General features: G+C 39.0%; 1 protein-coding gene across 5 annotated transcripts in view; it reads right to left on the bottom strand.

Annotated features, from left to right (window-relative positions):
- Nucleotides 1-16,992, bottom strand: part of LOC124601660 (metastasis-associated protein MTA3) — a 211,875-nt gene that overhangs the window by 14,933 nt on the left and 179,950 nt on the right. For 4 of the 5 annotated variants that reach the window (XR_006978581.1, XM_047136264.1, XM_047136260.1 and 1 more), the window contains exons 14-15: nucleotides 9,683-9,886; nucleotides 4,175-4,294 (exon numbers count right to left, since the gene is read on the bottom strand). Coding sequence is in view for 4 of the 5 variants with exons in the window: in XM_047136264.1 (XP_046992220.1) it covers nucleotides 4,175-4,294; nucleotides 9,683-9,886 (324 nt within the window). In the remaining variant the exon portion in view is untranslated. The remainder of the gene's footprint in view (nucleotides 1-4,174; nucleotides 4,295-9,682; nucleotides 9,887-16,992) is intronic. The other variant, XM_047136263.1, reaches the window with a different exon arrangement.

Below are 16,992 nucleotides of genomic sequence, written 5' to 3'. Positions count from 1 at the left end.
GAAAGAGCAAAACTCCTTTTGTATAAGAATTATTATATCCCTATTGTCACCTATGGTGGAGAAACATGGACAATGACAGAAAGGGACTGGAGCAGACTGCAAGCAGGGGAAATGAAATTTCTCAGAGCAGTTAAGGGTAAAACAAGAATGGACAGAGTAAGGAATGTAGAGGTTAGAAAGGACCTTAAACAAGGAAGTATGAGAGAAGAAATTGAAAGAAAAGATTAAAATGGTATGGGCATGTTAAGAGGATGCATGGGCAGAGACTCCCCAAAATTATGGAAGAACTAAAGATGGATGGGAAAAGATCTAGAGGGCGCCCAAGAACACGGTGGAAAATGGGAGTGAGAATATCTGTAGAAAGGAGAGGTGTGACCTGGCAGCAAGTGGAGGAAGAAAAGTGGTGGAATGACCGAACCAAATGGAGAGGACTCATCATCAGCACCCAGACCCGGCAGTAGCTGGAGCAGGATTTGGATATAGACAGAAATGCATACAGTTGAGAGTACATGATACTAGAAGCAAAAAAGTCTCAGAAACAATAGGGGTGTTGAGAGGCGTGTTAATTATCGAACTATCAGTTTAATAAGTTACAGATGCAAAATGCTGATAAGAATCTTTCACAGAAGAATGGAAAAACTGGTAGAAGCCAACCTCGGAGAAGATCAGCTTGAATTCTGGAGAAGTGTAGAAACAATATTGACCATATGGCTTATCTTAGAAGATAGGTTAACGAAAGACAAACCTCATTTAGAGCATTTGTAGATTAGAGAAAGCTTTTGATAATGTTGAATGGATGATGATGATGATGATGATGATGATGATGATTTGGTTTGGTTTGTGGGGAGCTCAAGTGCACGGTCATCAGCACCTGTACAAAGTCCCAATTTTGACACTTTCCAATTTTTACACAATCCAATCAAGCCACTGTCATCAATGATGATGATGATGATGATGACGATGATGACACACAAACACCTAGTCCCTGGGCAGACAAGATTCCCAACCCAGCTGGAAATCAAACCCAGGACCCCATGATCTAGAGACAGACAATGTTGACTGGAATACTCTCATTCAAATTCTAAAGGTGGCAGGGGTAAAATGCAGGGAGTGAAAGGCTATTTACAATTTGATGGCAGCTAAGATAGACACGAGGCACGAAAGGGAAGCAGTGGTTGAGAAGGGAGTAAGACAGGGTTGTAGTCTATCCCTGATGTTATTCGGTCTGTATATTGAGCAAGAAGTGAAGGAAACAAAAGAAAAATTTGGAGTAGGAATTAAAATCCAGGGAGAAGAAATAAAAACCATGGAAGATTGCGGATGACATCGTAATTCTGTCAGAGACAGCAATGGACTTTGAAGAGCAATGAACAGTGTCTTGAAAGCAGGATATAAGATTAACATTAACAAAAGCGAAACGAGAATAATGGAATGTCATCTAACTAAATCAGGTGATGCTGAGGGAATTAGATTAGGAAATTAAACACTTAAAGTGGTAGATGATTTCTGTTATTTGGGAAGCAAACTAACTGATGATGGTTGAAGTAGGGAGGATATAAAATGTAGATAGGCAAAGGCAAGAAAAGTGTTTCTGAAGAAGAGAAATTTGTTAACATTGAGTATAAATTAAATGTCAGGAAGTCCTTTCTGAAAGTATTTGTATGGAGTGTAGCCATGTATTTAAGTGAAACATGGACAATAAACAGTTTGGACAAGAAGAGAATAGAATAGAAGCTTTTAAAATGTGGTGCTACAGAAGAATTCTGAGGATTACATGGGCAGATCATGTGATTAGTGAGGAGGTACTGAATATAATTGGGGAGAAGAGGAATTTGTTGTACAACCCGACTAGAAGAGGGATTGGTTGGTAGGACGCATTCTGAGGCATCAAGGTACCATTTGTTTAGTGTTGGAGGGAAGCGTGGGCAGTAAAAGATCATAGGGGAAGACCAAGAGATGAATACGATAAGCAGATTCAGAAGGATGTAGATTGCAGCAGTTACTGAGAGATGAAGAAGCTTGCACAGGATAGAGTAGCATGGAGAGCTGCATCAAACCAGTCTTAGGACTGAAGATCACAACAACATTGATGAGATGCTGGTCTTTTGGGAAATGCCGAGCAATATGAGAATGGCCTACAAGAAGGAAACAGGTGCCTCATTACAAATACCTGGAAATGAAAAACAAAGAATTACTGTGATGTTAGCAGTTACTCAAGAGGGCAAGAGTGTGGACAAGTCCCTCTATGTTATTCTGAAGTGTAAAATTTTGAGCAAGGAAAATTTCACTTAGAGGATTGCGATTTGTTGCCAAGAAATATGCTTTATGACAAAATTAATGATGGACTAGCCAGCTGCAGTTTAAAATCGCAGTCTTTGTGTACTGTTCAGTATGAGTGTGTTGCTTGTGTTGGACGTCTTTAAGCATCATCTCACACCTTAAGTAAAGAATAAAGTTGCTGCAATGTAGGCAGACCTAGTTGTTATGCTTGGAGGTATCACTTCGAAGCTGCAAGAGCTTGATGTCATGGTAAACAAGACATTTAAACATCACCTCTGAAAACACTAATGCAATTAGCTTTTAGAAGGGACTCATATACTCACGCCATCTGGCAATATTAAAAAGCCATCAGTCAGCTGAAAGAGTGTGTGTGTGTGTGTGTGTGTGTGTGTGTGTGTGTGTGTGTGTGTGTGTTCCCTCTTCATGGTGTACAGTATCACTAGTTAATGTCGTCAAAGAGTTCAAGAAGTACTGCATGTCTAGTGGGAGGACAATGTATTTAGTCAAGATAGTGGCAAAATATTCAGAGAGATGAAACAATACCAGAGGTAAAATTAATATTAACATCAGAGAAGACTGACAAGATGGCTAATATTTCTATTTAATTTACTTACATAACAACATTTTAAAAATTGTTAATAGTGACCATACTGTGAAAAGTTTTTGTAAATTGATAAGATGACAAATTTTTCTCTACTATGTACCTCCCCCTCAAAATTACAGATGTACCTTACATTCATGCCAATAATGCTTCAAACCTTTCCTTCTGCCAGATGAATGTGCTCTTTGTCCCAAAACTTAAAAAAGTTAACAACTTCTCTCAGTTTCTTGGTCACTCATGAATCCTCTAACGCCCACCACCACAACCACAACTTCATCTGACATCTACTCCTGGATCAAGGTCTTTTCTGGGCCATTATATGCATTGTTTTTAGTTAATGCATCCATGTGGCTCCAGCATATATTCTGATACCATGCATCCATGTGTCTCCTACATGTATTGTAACGTCATATTGACACCTTCAGTTAGGTCACTATCTCAGTCTTCTGTTATCTCTTGGAATCCAGTCAAGAGCTTTCTGGGTTGATCTACAATGTAATTGCTTGGCTACATGTTCCACTCTACTTAGTTTCCTGTTTGCAAGTAACAATTACATACCTCCTCCAGTGGGGCACTTTCAGTCTGCTTGCTTTTCTGTCTGTGTTAGTCATTCCCAACATATACTTCTCCACTGCTCACTGCGAGGAAACCCTCAGTTTTAGTATGGTTTTTACATTTTCTCGTTGCCACAATACAAGCTGGTACAACACACTGACTGTAAACTTTCACTTCCAGACAGTTCAGAAGCTTTTTGAAAAATGTATTTAGTTTACTGTAAGTAGTCCAGGTGAGCTTTACTCTTCTTTTTATTTCTTTCCCTGTCAATCCAACTATCTTCAACTGCCCTAGTTACAAAAACTGAACAACTGGTTCTCCAACTACATTATGAAATTTAACTGATTTATTTTTGATGTATATGTTATAAATGTTTTTAAGTCTTACAGTAACTGATTTTAAGGTCTTTAAGTTCTTCCACTAATAGTTGCAGTCTGTCAGCAAAACAAAGATAACTGAGGTATGTTCCATCAACAAATACTCCTTCAATTTCTCAGTTCAAGGATCTGAAGACTTTGTCTTACACTGCTGAGAACAGTTACGGTGCTGTGGAATCTCCTTTCTTGACACCTCTTTCATTTACGAATTACTCACTAAACTGATGAACTTACTTTGATTATTATTTAGTTTTATCTTTTTACAAGACTCAAATATTGTTATACCTGATGGTATCATTATCTTTACTGCAAATATCACTAAAGTTAATACATCAGCAAATAAGAAGAAAAAGTCTCTTACCATCCATACCATTCACTTCTTCATAAGCTCGCCGCTTCAGAAGAGGTGCAGGTACATTATTGAGGGCAGCTTTTTCAGCTTCTGGTTTATTTGGGACACGTTCATACAGGAGAGTGCCATCTGCAATTATAAGAACAGTATCCTGAAGAACAATTTATGAATGATACTACACTAAATCTGCCAACAGCAGCTGCTATTAAAACAATGCTGTTGATAACAGCAACGGTTTGTGGCTTATTTTACCTGACGATTTGCCTCTCTTATAAATCGTCTATTCCGTCAAGTGTTGTTTCCTGTTACAATCTTAACGTGTTGCGAAACAGGTGCCATGTTCAGATAGGTAATAAAACTCAAATCAAACATGGCACCTTCTTCACAACTATCATATAACGCTATTTTCTTCCAATCACTTTTCAAGAGTGGAAGTATATGTAATGTTAATAGTCCTAAAGACATACCCTTCTCCGTTTCCACTATACTGAACTGCAGAAAATTATGTATCAAGTTGCAGTATCACAACAGCAATCCTAAATTAGAGCTAGTCACACTGAAATGAATACACCCCTATCCACTGGAATTCTTATGTGTGGAAATATTTTATTTTGTTTGAATTGTCTTAGAGTGTTGAGTGGAAAGCTCAATATGAGTGCACCCTTTGTGGAACACTAAAGGAATTATTACTATGAACAGCAATTGGCTACATTAGAAACTTAAGTACACAAGAAATCACAAAAACTGACATGACATGAAATCTGACGTATCCTTCATGTTATGAAGAAGCCAATCTCATCACAAACAGTATAGTATTGCTCATCAAAATAAAATATACTCTGTCTGTAATTGTGAAAGGGATTTGAATGAGTTTCCACATTCTTGGAAACCCTGCACGATCACACTTTTTTTAAAAAAGTTCACCAGAAAATCTATTCCCTGTGGTGAAATGGAGTTAACACAAGAATAATGGCAAGTAATGCTGAGATGATGTAATCAGTGTGATATCTCAAGTTGTTGCAATTCATATACTATTCCGCAGAGAAACTGTTCCAGACTGATCTTATAGTTCAGTCGACATCTGTCTATCAGCAAAATAAATGATTTCCTGCCTCAATATCTGCCCACACATGTCTCTTAAGAGAGCAAATATGTCAATGATAGTAGAATGGAATGTCACACCTCTCCTACATTAAAGGACACAATGACTAGATGACTGTGTGGCCAAGTTGTGAAGAGCAGCAAATAGTTCTATTCACAATGCTGAGACATGTCGTCAGAGCCTATTGTATTATTCAGCACAACAGTGCAGGTGTGTGTGTGTGTGTGTGTGTGTGTGTGTGTGTGTGTGTGTGTGTGTGTTTTTAGAGAGAGAGAGAGAGAGAGAGAGAGAGAGAATTTTCTTGGCTGCTTAATGATTTGCATGTTCTGTGTTGATGCAAATATGGTTAAGTCATCAATATTGTTTTTGAAGCGATACTGAAGTCAAATTTTGCATAGTACTGGAGACTTTCTCCTCTATATATAGTGTGTTTAGCATTGACAACAGAACAACAGCAAGAAAGATTATAGTTGAATTAAAATTACTTGCCAGTTGATGTCAATCACTTGCTGTTGCATAAGTGTTTAAGTGCTGTTACATGTAATGCAGGGCAACGCTGGAAACGGCTGCAGTCAGGTATGATGGCAATGCCAGCTGTCCACAGCTAATTTTAAGTTACCAACGACTTAACCATATCAGACGTCACGTTTTCTAACCCAGAATTTACACTGATGTCCTAATCTAAGAACAATCTTGTGATGTGCAACATATCTGAGAAAACTGTGGTCAACAACCTGTGACAGAACTATTAATCACACTCACTTTTTTCCTGTGAATAAAGATAACCATTACATGCAAATTCAAGACAGAAAAATTTCAGTTTCAGAACTGAAAGCAAACTGCAATTTCTTACTTTCATTGGTTGCCTGAAACCGTCCTCACACTGACTACATGAGCTGAAGCAATACCAAATGATGAGCATCCTTGTTGGCACTCTGTTACAGGTTGTAGGCAATACATGCAGATTGCAAACGAAAAGAGAATGATAGGAAGAAATAAACATGAGTGAACTAAAAAATCCAATACAATTATGAAAATGACGTGGCAAAGAATAAAAAAATTAACTGAATAAAAATAATAATCAAAGTCATTTGGATAAATATTTAAAAATAAAGAAAATTTATCACCTGTTGAGATTCAAACCCACAACCTTCTGAATGAGTAGACAGTTACTTATCCACTACATTACAGCACCACATATTGTTACAGTTCTGTATTTAGTCCTTTACAGATCCAGTCACAATGATGATTTGGTGCCTTCAAGTTCGGCCACACACAATGTTGCATGAAGCTTATCTATTGTAGGCTGACCTCTATGATGATAACTGATTATGTGACACTGAATTGTGTTTTCTGCTAAATGATCCAGTAGTGCAGGTTAGTGATGTGTGTGAAATGTGCATATTTCATTACCATTGTTGTGTCTGTGTTGTTTTTGGTGTGGTTATTATGTCTGATGACATGTGAAATGAAAGGGCCAGATCCAGAATTTAGGATCCAAACACATCAAGAAAGAAAGCAGGACAAGGAGTTGAAAGTGAACTGACTGTTCCTTGTGACAATATGGTAACGGTGAACATTTTGGTGTGACACTGAGTGCTCGGAATAGAGGAAACGAGCTCCAACATGTAAAATGTCAACTGACAAGCAATTTTAATGTTTAAGGACTTTTCTATGGTGAGGAGAGGCACAAAAATTACGTATAAATGACATTTTTAAAATGGAAAATCAGTTTTTAGCAACATAAAGCAAAACATGGAAATATTTACTAAATTTTATGAAACTTAGTATTTTCCATGTTCTTATTTACAAAGTGAAATTGTTGCGAATCTCAATTCCACAAATCATATGAATTAGAACACTTATGAATTATTCCACTGGAGCACCTATGAGTCAGCCTCAGGGAGGAAGTGTTGTCTCAATATCTGAGAAGCGATAATGGATATTGCTGACCAAGTGGCGCCAGAGAACAAACAGGACTACGTGGTTAGCTGTGCCTAAGGAGACAGGCCACACCAGGAGAAATATTGAATATGTAACTAGCCTTGTCTAGTGCATCACAGAATATTCTAGAAGCCGCCCTGTGACGCCATATGAGCCGTATAAATAAGGGCACATGAGGACTCAGTAGGGAGCTAAGATCTGCGGTGTATAGAGACACAGACTCTGTCATTTTGTGCCAGACACGGGGCTTAGCACTATTTGCTAGCCTTGGCTCTGTAGCACTCATGGAGATAGGTTCAGCAGACTGGAACTAGACTGATAGTGGGAATAAGTAGCAGTGCCAGTACGGGCTCTTCATTTTTCAGACGACAAGAAACTTTTGACTTATAACCATGCTTCCCTAACCTAACCTCATCAAGTTCCGTACTCTGCACCGCCTCACAGCCTGATTCTTCCAGCCGTTGGAGTTTCAGAAGCTGCCCACGCCTACTTCCACGCATCGAGAAGGTCGGCTGAGGTAAGATCCCTGAGTTGTAGCAACGTGTCTAACTCACTCCCTCTCAGGACATGACAAAATTTGAGGATATTAGTTTACAAATATTGGTAACTGACTTATTCAATGCTGAATTTAGATTTTTACTTTTTCACAAGGCTGAATGATCAGATTTAGTAGGTTTCTCCTTTTATCAAAGTAAATAAATGTGATGTGTCATGTCAATTAATATAATGTAATTGATCAGTATGTAACGCAGCAAAATAAAGCAAAAAGAATGAATATGCAGTACAACTTCAAAAATAAGCTGCTAGGAAAAACACAAAAACTGGCAAACAAACAGAAAATTCCACTGAAACTGACAAAACAAAATATTACACTGAATTTTCTGTTCCTTGTATATGTAAATAACTTATCTGAACCCCAAAATTGCATGGTTGTAAGCTATGCCGATGACATATCCTACATCAGCTGTGGCAGTGATATGCAGCCTGCAGCTAACAGTACCGAGATCAGTTTCAATACTCTGTCCGCATACCTCACAGCAAACAAGCTCCTTGTAAATAAAGACAAAATGGTAATAATGAAGTTCATCCTCAGTTATAATGCTGCCATAACTGATACTGTATTTACATCCCCATTGGGTCTTGCATATGCAAATTCACATAAATTTTTGGGCATTGTCGTTGATGAACACTTCTCATGGAAAGAACATGTAGATAATATTTGCAAGAAAATCAGTAGAAATTTGTATCTACTGAAATGGGTCTCAGCCTTCTTGGACCATGATACTTTAAGGCAAATTTATTTTGGGTTGATTCATCCGCACCTTCAGTATGGTATTGAGATATGGGGTGGGGCTACAGCAGTTCATACAGATAGACTTTTTAGATTAAAAAAAAAAAAGCAGTAAGAATGGTAGCCACAGTAAAGAAGAGAGAGCCTTGTAGAGACATCTTAAGACTATATAAAATTCTTACAGTGTACTTCATGTATATACTGCAGACAGTCATGTTCGTGAAACAAAATCCTGAATTTAATATGACAAACAGTAATGTACACAGCTATGATACACGGGGAAGGGAAAAGTTTCATAGAATTGTGAGCAATAAAAAGGCAACGGACCACAGCCCACATAGAATGGGAGCAATTTACTACAATGCACTACCCTGTGAACTCCAGAAAGCAAATCTAAATATGCTAAAAAGTAAACTGAAGCAAGTATTAATAGAGAAGTGTTGTTACTCTATAGAGGACTTTAAGTTGTAGTGCCATCTTGGAAAACAGTGTATATAGACAATGTCTCCAATCTATCAGTGGTATGAAACAATGTAATTACACACAGTATTATGTGTACTGCACTATTATAAATATAAGCTAAATTGTGTTACACTATAGTGGACTCTACTTTTAGTGCCCTTTTGAAAAACAGTGTCTACAGACACGTGTCTGATCTATATGTTGTCTGATCCATATGATGTTATGAAAAAATGTAAATATTTTACTGTATATGTGTAATGTAAGCTAAATCTTCCTGACAATGTCCAAAAACTTTTTGTTATATGCACAGAAAATAAATACATAAAAAACAAATAAAAATTGGCAAACAAAATAACACCAAAATAAGCAAATTCTTAGAGAGAAACACACACACACACACACACACACACACACACACACACACACAGACAGACAGACAGACAGAGACAGAGACAGAGACAGAGAGAGAGAGAGACTACTGCAAATTTATTTCGCTTGTTTTTCTCACCATATGTTCCTTTAATGACACATACCTATACATTAAAATTTTATGTGTAATAAAAGATAGAGCTATTATATCCTCTTTTCCGCTCACAGGACGTTCTTGTACAGTTCTGTTTTTCTACACCATCTTTCTGGATATCACACAACACTCTAAGCCCAACAATATCAATAGATATTCTATTTCTACAACACATGAAACATAATAATTACAAACCTGGTGCTTTTGGAGGTTTTGGAAAAGAAACATGATCAGGTTTTGGCAGCATATCTTTGGCTGTGAGGATTAGCCAATCAGGAGTGACAAGATTTGACTGTCCCAACCTGTTTGCAATGTAGGTTACACTACCTCTCTCTTTTTTCCGATATCTCATTAACTCTTTCAGTTCCAGCATTGTCTTCCCTCCCATATGTAGCTGGCCTGAAAGTACAAAAGAGGAATTTCAAAATTAAAAAATAATTGCAACATATCTACATACTTAAATTATATTCAAACATCTGTTACAAGTAATGACACTATCAATTGCCACTAAAAGCAATTATGGTGTACCACTTTCAAAGAAATTTAACAATAGTTAGCATGCATTACAGCTCCTCACTACAAACATTTGAGCTGACTGGAAAGATTAACTGTCACTGCCAAATTTCAAGTTCATTAATATTGTTATTAGATATAGAAAATGAGGGATGGAATGTTTTGCACGGCCAGAGACTTTTTGTGCAAAATTATTTCATATGTATGGTGTATGTATTACTTCCTCAAAGTTTCATCCTAACAGTAAGAAGGGTATGAAGAACACTGATGTGAAGCTATAGGACTATTCACTTAGTATCAAAAATTCATTTACAAGCATTCACCACCATTATCAGCATGACTGAAATTTTTGTTTTCAAAACCTCAAAATTACCTCAAACATTAAATGCAGGCATGGTCAAAACAACAACAACAAAGATGTATATACACAAGAGTTGTAGATTTGGGTATAAGCTAGTATGATTTAATTAAATGTGCCAGAAAATAAACATACATGGATCTCAATAACACCTTTCACTTGGCAGCAAAGAAAAAAGAAATTCTGATGACAATATGTTGCCCGCCCATCACATGAAATCATCATTACTGGATACTTAAAAGTTCCTTTGGTCAATGACTATAGGGGGTATTTTGTTTTCCTGTGCAGCTCTAGCGAGAGAAGCCTGAACTATGAAACAAACACGGCACGCATGTCACTGTCGTCAACTCGTGATGTGTAGTTCAATATCTGTGGGCCAAAGGGCACAAACAGAGCAAAATTTCACAGGGGTATGTGAGGCATGTATGGGGATGACTGTATGGACCATAGCAATGCCTACAAGTTATGTACATTCCTTCGAGAGGGCTGTGTGAACCTTAGTGATTCACCAAGGCTCCATATGGCAGGTAACAGCAGCAACACCACAGAATGTCAGAGTCATTGAGGCACCAATTTTGAACAACCAGCATGTGCAATTGTCAACCTTATAGCAGCAGTTCAACATTTCCTTTGGTACAATGTATGATATTGTTCGTGACACTGAAATTTTGTAAAATTAGTGCTCCTTGGGTGCCTAAGAACCTGACAAACAACTACAAGGGCTAGCGAATGATTACAAGCTTGGATCAATTAATGCACTATGCCACAGAAGGGTGTGACTTTCTGAAAGGAACCATCACTGGTGATGAGTCGTGGGCATTTCAGTAGATGCCCAAAACCAAACAGGCCTCTATGGAGGGAATTATGCTAGTTCCCCAGTAAAAAGTCAAAGTGACTCAATCTGCTACAAAAATACTCATGACATTGTTCTGAAATATGCATGGTGGACTCTGCTGAACACACGACCACTGTGAATGCTGCAGCCTACATTAAAACTTTGGTTACTTTGCATCATGCACTTCATGGCAAACTCCACAACATCAATGCTGATCGTGTCAAACTTCTTTATGACAATGCTCGCCCCCATGTTGCTGCTCCTCTTCACGAGAATACGTCTAATTTGGATGTGAGGTGTCTAACGCCCACTGTACACTCCAGACCTTGCACCACTGGACTTTTATCCATTTGGTCCCACGAAGAAATTCGTGGCCAGCCAATGGTTTGCAACGGTTAGGAAATGAAATCAGCAGTTTGCAGATGACTTTACATCATCCAACCAGACTTATATGAACAGGGAATGTTGAAATTGGCAGCCATGATAAGAAAAATGTGTTGAGAATGTTGATGACTATGCAGAAAGAGGGTAAAATATGTAAATTCGTTCAATTTTTTTTACCATTTGACTTAATGGTAATAACATTCTTGTGTGTTTCTTTTCAATCCTTCCTTCTACTGGTTGAGTTTCATTCAGACATATTTCTTGTGCTCCATTCAGACCGTACTTGACTGTAGATAACTGCATCATGCGTGAAAAGTCTCAGGTTTCTATTAATACTGTCCACATGATCATTAACATACAACATGAACAGCAAGGGACTCGACACGCTTCCCTGAGGTACACCTGAAGTACTTCTGCATCTGTCAATGACTCCTCATCCAAAACAATATGCTACATCTTCCCTACCAGGAATCCTCAATCCCCTCACATATTTCATCTGATACCCCATACAACTGTACTTTTAATAATAAGTGTAGGTGTGGTACTGTGTGACATGCTTTTTGGAAATCTAGAAATACTGAGGCATTTTAAGAGTTCCTAACCAGGAGCGAGTTATTTAGTCTTACCTGTGTGCTTTGGTTCTTTAGTTTTTTAATCTCTGTGAGTTACTCTAATTTATTAGACACAGTTTTTGCGTTTTCCTCAGTGTCTACAGTAGAAGTCTGCAGCATGTGTTGATAGTCCTTTGTTTGTCTGTGTATGGTAGTTTTCCACGATAGGGACTTTGACTGCTGTGTATGGACGCTAGCCGTGTCGGTGACACTTCGCTCTCAGCTCCACACTGTGGAGACCTAGGTTACACAGCTTGAGGCTGCAGTGGATGGACATCATTGTTGTGGGCCAGCTGTGGGAATCCAATGGATGTCCAGCATGACCCATGAGCCCACCAATTAGTCTACACCAATGGCCAGCCCAGTTACTTCCCACAATCAGGTTGACCCTCACCCGTATTTGAGTGGGTGGTCACCTCGAGAAATGGCAGGCCAGAAAAGACTTCGCAGGGGGTCAAATGTAAGGCCTCTCCAATTAATCTGACAAACAGTTTCCAGGTGCTGTCTGTGGCTGACACTGTCCCTCAGTCAGATGCAGTCACTTGTCTTGTCTCCGAGGAAAGCACTCAGCCTGCATGATCCGGGCACTCACAGAGGATGGGATCATTGGTAGTTGGGAGATCCAATGATAGGCGCACTATGGGGACCATTAGGGACATGGCTCCCAAGGAGAGGAAGAAAGCCAGTGTGCACTCCATGTGCATACTGGGTGGAGTCACTGCAGATGTGAAACAGGACATTCTGGGTCCCATGAAGAGCACAGGGTGCATCCAACTGCAGGTGGTGGCTCACACTGCTATCAATGATGTGTGTTGCTTTGGATTGTAAAAGAGTCTCTCTGGTTTCGAGCAGCTATCGAAAGTGGTAAAGGCTGCCAGTCTTGCTTGTGAGATGAAAACAGAGCTCACCTTTTGCAGCGTAGTTGACAGGACCGATTGCGGACCTCTGGTACAGAGCTGAAGAGCATCTGAATCAGAGGCTCAGAAGGTTCTGTGACCATGTGGACTGCAGATTCCTTAACTTGTGCCATAGGATGATGGGCTTTTGTGTTCCGCTAAACAGGTTAGGAGTTTATTACATGCAGGAGGTTACTAAACAGGTAGAGAGGGCTGTGTGGTGTGGGCTGGGCAAGTTTTTAGGTTAGAGGGTCTAGGGGAAACACAAGAAGTGCTACAGTTTCAAAGGATGCAGGTCAAACACAGGAAGAACATATATCTAGGAATTATCGGTATAACAGTTGCAAATTGTCATAGTTGTGCTGGGAAAGTAACAGAGCTCCACGGCCTAAAAGAAAGCACTGCTGCTCAAATTGTTATAGGCACTGAAAGCTTACTAAATTTGGAGATAAGTTCAACCAAAGTTTTTGTTCGCGACCTAACAATGGATAAGCTAAATGCAGCTGGTGGTGGCCCGGTTGTTACTGTTAGTAGTGGCTTTATTTTCCAGTGAAATTGAAGTATGCAGTTTCTGTGAGTTAGTATGAGTAGAGGTCATTCTTGGCAACTGGAATAAAATAATAATTGTATCCTTCTACTAATCTCGTAACTCAGATGATACAATTGCTGAAAGGTTCAAAGAAAACTTAAGTGTAATTTCAAACAGTCATAGTTGGTGGCGATTTCAATTTACCTTAGATACGATGATGAAAATATATATTTAGATCCTGAGGTACGCACAAAGCGTCATCCAAAATTATGCTAAACGCATTTCTTGAAGATTATTTCGAGCACTTAGTTCATGAGCCCACTCGAAGAGTAATAGTTGCGAGAAGGCACATGACCTACTAGCAACAAATAATCCTGAGCTAATAAGAAGCATCAAAACAGATACAGGGATTAGTGAATACAGGGCTGTCCTAGCAAGACTGAATACCACAACTCCCAAATCCACCAAAAATAAATGAAAAATACACTTGTTCAAAAAAGCAGAAAAAAGTTTTGCTTGACGTCTTTCTGAGAGACAATCTCCATTCCTTCCAACTTAACAATGTAAGTGTAGACCAGACGTTGCTTGAGTTGAAAGAAACAGTATCAACAGCAATTGAGAGATTTATACCAAATAAATGAACAAATGATTGAGCTGATCCCCTATGGTACACTAAAAAAAACCACCACCACATGCAAAATTGAAACGAACGTAAAATCCCCAAAATTAGTGATCTTTTACAGAAACTCAAATTTAGCATTGACTTCAATGCGAGATGCTTACAATAGTTTCTAAAACAACATTTAGTCTCAAAACCTGGCAGAAAATCCACAGAGATTCTGGTCACATGCAAAGTATGCTAGTGGTGAGACACACTCAAAACCTTCTCTGGATGACAGCAATGGAAATACAATAAATGACAGATTTACTAAACACAGCCTTCCAAAATTCCTTGACCAAAGAAGACAAAGTAAATAATCCAGAATTAGAATCAAGAACAGCTGCCAACATGAGTAACTCAGAAGCAGATATCCTCAGAGCAGTGAATCAACTTCTTGTCCACACTATATACCGATTAGGTTCCTTATAGAGTATGCTTATAGAATAGCTCCACACTTAAGAATCATATACAACCACTTGCTCGACAAAAGATTAATACCCAAAGACTGGAAAGTTGCACGGGTCACACCAATATTCAACAAAGGCAATAGGGGTAATCCACTAAATTACAGGCCCATGTCGTTAACAACAGCATGCAACAGGGTTTTGGAATATATATATTGTGTTTGTATATTATGAATTACCTCAAAGAGAATGGTGTATTGACACACAATCAACATGGATTTAAAAAACATCGTTCTTGTGAAACACAACCAGCTCTTTACTCACACGAGGTGATGTATTCCTCATTTCCTGTTAGAGTGTTCACAGCTCACAGTAACTGACAGAAAGTCATTATGAACAACAGAAGTGATTTCTGGTTTTCCCCATGGTAGTGTTCCTTATCTATATATACAATTTAGGAGACAATCTGAGCAGCTGCCTTACGCTGTTTGCAGATGATGCTGTCATTTATCATCTAATAAAGTCACCAGAAAATCAAAACAAATTGCAAAATGATTTAGATAAGATATCCGTATGGTGCGAAAATTGGCAACTGACCCTACATAATGAAATGTGTGGGGACATCCACAGGAGTGCTAAAAGGAATCCGTTTATCTTCAGTTACACAATAAATCAATCAAATCTAAAGGCTGTAAATCCAACTAAATACCTATAAACAACTTAAACTGGAAAGAACACATAGAAAATGTTGTTGGGAAGGCAAACCAAAGACTTCATTTTATTGGCAGAACACTTAGAGCGTCCATCCTCTTTTGGAGTACAGCTGCATGGTGTGGGATCCTAGCCAGTATGGATTAACGGAGTACATCAGGAGTGTTCACAGAAGGGAGCATGTTTTAGCTTATCAAGAAATAGGGGAGAGAGTGTCACAGAGACGATACAAAATTTGGCGAGGACATCACTACAAGAAAGGTGTTTCTCATCGCAACGGGATTGTCTCATGAAATTTCAATCACCAACTTTCTCTTCCAAACGCGAAAATATTTTGTCGATGCCACACTACATACGGAGAAATGATCGTCATAATAAAATAAGGGAAATCACAGTTTGCATGGAAAGATACAGCTGTTTGTTTTTTCCCATGTGCTGTTTAAGAGTTGAATAATACAGAATTATTGCGAAGGTGGTTCGATGAACCCTCTGCCAGGCACTTAAGTGTGATTCATGGAGTATCCATGTTGGTGTAGATGAAGATCTACCTGCCCTGGTAAATGGCTTTCAGTATTTCATGTGAGAAAAGTGTGAGTTGTGTCCCATATGATCTATGTTTTCGAAATAAAAACTGACTGGCTTGAAGGAGGTCTTTTGTACGAGCTACAAGGTCCGTTAGAAAAGTATCCGACCTTTTGCCAGGAAAAAAGAAAAACTGGCTTACCTGCTACATTGGATGCCTGATCACCCTCAATGAAGTCTCTTGCCTGAAATTGCGTTCCTTTCAATGACCCTGGGAGTTTGGGGAATAGCCAGAAGTCACAAGGGGCCACATTAGAAGAGTAAGGAGCCTGATGAAGCACAGGAATTTGGTATTTTGCCAAAAGAGTCTGAATCAAATGCGATAATGTGCTCAAACATTGTTGTTATGGAGGCACCAATTTCCTGTTGACCGCAAGTCCAGTCTCTTGTGCTGCACAGTGTCGCATAGGTGGTGGACTACATCCCTGTAGTAGTCTTTGATGATTGATTTACCCTGTGGTGCGTACTTGTGGTGTACCATACTGCGGGAGTTAAAGGAAAGAGTCAGCATCACTTTGTTGTTGTACACTTGGCGGGCCCTCTTTGGCCTTGGTGATGAGGAATGCTTCCACTGTGACGACTGATTTCGTTTCCATGTCATGATTATGGTGTTCACAAAGTTGGAGTCACTGTGGAGCCCAGCATGTCCTGTGGGACTTCAACATGAAGTTGCTTTAGCTCCACGAACAGTAATTTCAGCACAAATTTCGCCAACACTCTCTTCATGGCCAAATGTTCGGTTACAATGGATGTGTCAGAAACTGGTGATGCCCATCTCTTGCACAATTTCTCTGATAATCACACAATGGTTTCACCTCACCACACAGCATTCACTTTGGGAATGACATGGTCATTCTGATACCCAATCATGTGTGACTCGCTCTCCACTGGAGTGCAGCTGTCTTTAAACCAACTGTACCACTCCTTAATCTGTGTGACGCCCACAGCATTGTCACTGAAAGCCGTTTGAGTTTTCCAAATGGTTTCCACTTTGGCTGTCACCCAGTTTCTTGTAAAACTT

The sequence above is a fragment of the Schistocerca americana genome, chromosome 1 (assembly GCF_021461395.2).
Source record: "Schistocerca americana isolate TAMUIC-IGC-003095 chromosome 1, iqSchAmer2.1, whole genome shotgun sequence".
Taxonomy (NCBI): domain Eukaryota; kingdom Metazoa; phylum Arthropoda; class Insecta; order Orthoptera; family Acrididae; genus Schistocerca; species Schistocerca americana.
This window is presented reverse-complemented; position numbering and strand designations above follow the sequence as displayed.